Below are 5,967 nucleotides of genomic sequence, written 5' to 3'. Positions count from 1 at the left end.
TTTTTCAGCATGAACCACCCTTTAATTGGTATCTGTAGCTGATCTAAACCATGATAGCTTACACACCAGGTGCGTATAGGTTAAGGTCTTATGTAAAATCCCACTCATAAGCCCAACTAAAACCACTTTGACACGGTGTGATTTGTTTTGATCCTGTCTCTAGTCCACAGTGTTGGCCATTTAGGTTGTTTTTTTTTCAGCTGCTATTTGTATCTATATTTTTATTTTATGTTTTCCTGTCCGCTGTGCTTGTTTGTTTCTATTGTACAGCACTTTGGTTGGCCTTTTTGCTGTTTTAAGTGCTCTATAAATAAATTGGTATGGTATGGTATGGTATCTCTATATTTCACCTGAGGAGCAGAAGGTGGCACAAGGTCCAGGACAGCTGGAACTCATTTCAGATGGAAGCACTCCAGGAACACTCCATGAATGACAGTACGTTGACATCCTGCTAGCCTGGATGGCCACAATATTTCCTCCGACACCTGTGAAGAAATTAAAAGCATAGTATAAGTATAGTACTGGCTCTCCTCAGGGATGTGTGTTGAGCCCCCTCCTGTTTACTCTGCTCTCACGTATGATTGTGCAGCTACCCATCCAGGCTGTCACATTGTAAAGTTTGCAGATGATACAGCGGTGGTGGGATGCATCACAAACAATGATGAGTCCAGCTACAGGCAAGAGGTGGAACACCTGGAGAGCTGCTGCAAAGAGAATAACCTTCACATCAATGTGAAGAAGACAAAGGAGATGATTGTGGACTTCAGAAGGAACAAAAACATCTACACCCCCCTGAACATAAGAGGATCTGCGGTGGAAGTGGTCTCCAGCTACAAGTACTTGGGTGTATACATGAATGACAACCTCAGCTGGAGCAACAACACCACCAGCCTGATCAAGAAAGCTCATCAGAGACTCTACTTCCTCAGACGGCTGAGGCGAGCTGGTCTGGGAAGCTCAGTCCTCACCTCCTTCTACAGGTGTGCAGTGGAGAGCATCCTGTGCTCCAGCATCAACGTGTGGCATGGAGGCTGCACAGCTGCAGAAAGAAAAGCTTTGCAGACAGTGGTGAAGGCTGCACAGAAATATGTCGGAATCAGCCTCCCCACCATCACAGACATCTACACCTCCAGATGCAGGAAGAGGGCCACCTGCATCATGAAGGACCCCACTCACCCAGCACACACACTTTTTGCCCCACTCCCCTCAGGAAGGAGGTTAAGGAGCATTAAGTGTAGAACCACTAGACTGAGGAACAGCTTCTACCCTGAGGCTGTTAGACTCATGAATCTCTAACTAGAATAATCACTGTGAAAAACCATATCATGTTGCTGCTGATCTGTTTCATGTTGCTGCTGATCTGTTTCAATGATGATGTGTTCATGCGTGCACATCTGCTCACAGACTCATGTTCATGTTTGTGCTGATGTTCAATGTTTTATGTTATGAGTGCTTAGTGTATATTTAGTTGATGTTTTTCTTAGTTCATATCTTAGATCTTATTACTGTTTTTCTTATACATTTTATTGTTGGATGTAACTGGGACCCCGTGTACATAATTTCGCTCCACCACATGTACCACATGAGGTGCGAATGACAATAAAGAAACTCTGACTCTGACTCTGACTCTGATAAATCAGCTATTCTGGGGATAAAGAAAATGAGGATACAGAATGGAGCAAGTGACATTTCTCATCATGTATGGTATGGTATGGTATATAGTTTATTCATTTAAAAAAAAGTACAAAACAATTCCATAACAATATAAAAAAAGATACAAAAGATTTAAAATGAAAGGCAGCAGAAAGAAGAAAAAATCTTATTATATCTGCCCCTTTTTTCAAACAATTATTTCAGACATAATAATCTTCAAGTAACAGAACAAAATGAATAGCTTTCTAATTTTTCTAATTCTAATACAAAACACACACTAATCTACTTCATATATACTTTTTTAACAATTCAGTTTTGATCTTTTTTCTTAAATGTACACATTGACTTGGCATTTTTCACATCACTCTCTAGACCATTCCACAATCCAACTCCTTGTATTGAGGTAGACCTTCCCTTCAGACTAGTTCTGAATTTTGGTTTGACAAATATTTCTGTCCCCTTAAGATTATAACAACTTTGTCTTTTAACAAAATTTCTTTGGATATTTAATGGTAATGTGTGATTTTGAGCCCTATACATAACTGATAAAATACTATAATCTACCAAATCATGGAACTTTAATAACTTCAGTTGATAAAATAATGTGCTTGATGGGTGACAGTAATGCTTTCTGGTGATAATTCTTACAGCTCTTTTCTGTAAAATAAAAATAGGTTTTGTAAATGTTTTACACGCTTTCCCCCAAACATCAATGCAATAGATTAAATGTGGAACAATGATTGTGTTATACAACATGTACAGAGCTTTATCATTTAATAATTCCCTGACTTTGTATAGTACTGCAATAGATTTAGCTATTTTTGTTCTTACAGAATTTATGTGATTTTTCCATGTTAGCTGTTCATCAATTATTACACCCAAAAATTTCATCTCATTAACTCTACAAATCTCAACACCCTCAATTTTAAATGGATCATCAACAGTTCTCTTTTTGTTACTAAATATCATGTATTTAGTTTTATCTAAATTTAATGATAATTTATTAAGTTTAAACCAAGTTTGTATTTTATCAAATTCTGTCTTCATCTATTCCAACATCTGTTTTACATCTTTACCCAAACAAAAAAATGTGGTGTCATCTGCAAAAAGGACACATTTGAGGAGTCCTGATACATTCACTAAGTCATTCACATATAAAATAAATAACTTTTTTCCAAGTACAAAGCCTTGAGGAACTCCACAAGTGATATTGCACAGGTCAGATCTTACACCATTTATTTGTACAAACTGTTTCCTATCTTTTAAATAGCTAGATACCCAGTGTAATGCTGGTCCTCTTATACCATATTTATTTAATTTTTCAAGGAGAATAGTGTGGTCAATAGTATCAAATGCTTTTTTTAAATCAACAAAAATACTAACACAATACTGTTTTTGATCGACAGCAGTAGTTATTTGTTCTATTATTTCCATGAGAGCCAGTGATGTAGAGTTTTTTGCTCTAAACCCATACTGACTACTACTTAGAATGTTTTGTTTAGTAATAAAATTATCTAATCTGGTCACAAACAGTTTTTCTAGAATTTTTGAGAACTGTGGTAATAAGGATATTGGTCTATAATTATTGAACACACATTTATCACCATTTTTAAAGAGAGGAACTACCTTAGCTACTTTCATATTGTCTGGAAATATTCCTTTTGAAAATGATAAATTACAAATATATGTAAACGGCTCAATAACATAACTCATTATGTCCTTTACAAACATCATATCCATGTCCACCCAGTCTTTTGATCTCTTATCTGTAAGATTTTTTACTACATTCATTATTTCTTCTTTGTCAGTTCCATTAAGAAAAATACTGTTGTCACAACTTATAACTGAATGGTTCACATTATTGTCTACTTTTGGTATTTTAGCTGCAAGGCTTGATCCATCGTTCACAAAATGATGATTAAATCCATTTACAATTTCATTTTCATCATGGATTTCATTGTCATCCTTCAAAAAATATTGTGAAATACCTGTTTTTGCTTTATGACTTTTCAGAACACTATTTATTACACGCCATGTAGCTTTCATATCACCATTACTTTTATTTAATAGATCACTATAATATTCCTTCTTGTGTTTCCTTATAATCGCTACTATTTTTATACTTCTTATATTTCTCTTCAGCCTCTTGTGTTCTCAATTTCAAGAAACATGTATACAAATAATTCTTTTTTTTACAAGCATTTCTCAACCCTTTCGTCATCCATGGTTGATCAACAACATTTCTCTTTGTACAATTATTTTGCACACAATTCTTTTCATACAGAGCTCCTAAAATATTCATAAACTCATCATATGATCTATTCACATCATCAACATACACGTCTTTCCAGCTTTGTTTATGTAAATCATCTTTTAATTTGTCCATTGCTTTTGTCCATGTGAGGGCATTGGTCTAAAACTTTGGCAAAAAAGGTCAAACTCATTAATTTTGTTGTTCAAAGTACCAAGGTTTGTGCTAACATTTGTTTTTATGGTGTAATCATTAGAGCCCGACCGATATTTCGGTAGAGCCAATAATTTAAGTCTATATAGACATTTAGGAACCTATTGATATTGATGATAATTGTCCAACACTTCTAACTTAACCCCTAAAATGCTGAAACCAGCCATAATTGTACAATATATCCAACAGACGGTGCATGAAGACTAGTTTCAAGTCATTGCCATTCACTTAAGTTTGACTTTCAGCACAGATGAAGCAGGGAGTAATACTGTGTAGTGTATTTTGCTGAACAGAGCATGGCAAGTTTATTTCAACTGATCTGTAAAATTAACTAAAAATCAACAATAATAAATTCTCTTCAATACTCCAACCTGCTTGTCATTAGCTACGTGCCTCTCAAGTTAGCAAGCTACCATTAGTGCTAAGTTGCACAGCCCTCACGACATTAGCCCTGTTGTCAATATTTATAGCAACCAGTCCTGTCGGACTGAGCTTCCAGTTTGTGAGGACATTCAGTGTTAGTAATGATATCTTTGTCATCCTCACTGAAATGCATTGTTTGTCTGAAATCTTTACTTTACTACAAAAGAAAAATAAACTCTGCTGTGGTCTATATATATATATATATATATATATATATATATATATATATATATATGTGTGTGTGTGTGTGTGTACATATGCATACGCATATTTATTATATATATACAGGTTCTTCTCAAAAAATTAGCATATTGTGATAAAGGTCATTATTTTCCATAATGTAATGATAAAAATGAAACTTTCATATATTTCAGATTCATTGCACACCGACTGAAATATTTCAGGTCTTTAATTGTTTTAATACTTTTGATTATGGCACACAGCTCATGAAAACCCAAAATGCCTGTCCCAAAAAATTAGCATATCATGAAAAGGTTCTCTAAACAAGCTATTAACCTAACCATCTGAATCAACGACGTAACTCTAAACACCTGCAAAAGATTCCTGAGGCTGTTAAAAACTCCCAGCCTTGTTCATTACTCAAAACTGCAATCATGGGTAAGACTGCCGACCTGACTGCTGTCCAGAAGGCCATATTGACACCCTCAAGCAAGAGGGTAAGACACAGAAAGAAACTGCTGAACGAATAGGCTGTTCCCAGAGTGCTGTATCAAGGCACCTCAGTGGGAAGTCTGTGGGAAGGGAAAAGTGTGGCAGAAAACGCTGCACAATGAGAAGAGGTGACCGGACCCTGAGGAGGATTGTGGAGAAGGGCCGATTCCAGACCTTGGGGGACCTGCGGAAGCAGTGGACTGAGTCTGGAGTAGAAGCATCCAGAGCCACCGTGCACAGGCGTGTGCAGGAAATGGGCTACAGGTGCCGCATTCCCCTGGTCAAGCCACTTTTGAACCAGAAACAGTGGCAGAAGCGCCTGTCCTGGGCTACAGAGAAGCAGCACTGGACTGTTGCTCAGTGGTCCAATGTACTTTTTTCGGATGAAAGCAAATTTTGCATGTCATTCGGAAATCAAGGTGCCAGAGTCTGGAGGAAGACCGGGGAGAAGGAAATGCCAAAATGCCAGAAGTCCAGTGTGAAGCACCTACAGTCAGTGATGGTCTGGGGTGCCATGTCAGCTGCTGGTGTTTGTCCACTGTGTTTTATCAAGGACAGGGTCAATGCAGCTAGCTATCAGGAGATTTTGGAGCACTTCATGCTTCCATCTGCTGAAAAGCTTTATGGAGATGAAGATTTCATTTTTCAGCACGACCTGGCACCTGCTCACAGTGCCAAAACCACTGGTAAATGGTTTACTGACCATGGTATTACTGTGCTCAATTGGCCTGCCAACTCTCCTGACCTGAACCCCA

The 5,967-nt window shown here is 37.2% G+C and overlaps 1 protein-coding gene across 1 annotated transcript in view; it reads right to left on the bottom strand.

Annotated features, from left to right (window-relative positions):
* LOC119412175 (solute carrier family 41 member 3-like) overlaps positions 1-5,967 on the bottom strand; it is a 143,142-nt gene that overhangs the window by 34,042 nt on the left and 103,133 nt on the right. Inside the window, exon 8 of the mRNA XM_037679151.1 lies at positions 351-485. Within this exon, the coding sequence (XP_037535079.1) occupies positions 351-485 (135 nt within the window). The remainder of the gene's footprint in view (positions 1-350; positions 486-5,967) is intronic.

The sequence above is a fragment of the Nematolebias whitei genome, chromosome 7 (assembly GCF_014905685.2).
Source record: "Nematolebias whitei isolate Nwh7 chromosome 7, NemWhi1, whole genome shotgun sequence".
NCBI classification, from domain to species: domain Eukaryota; kingdom Metazoa; phylum Chordata; class Actinopteri; order Cyprinodontiformes; family Rivulidae; genus Nematolebias; species Nematolebias whitei.
The sequence above is the reverse complement of the archived record's forward strand: the minus strand, read 5'-3'. Positions and strand labels throughout refer to the sequence as shown.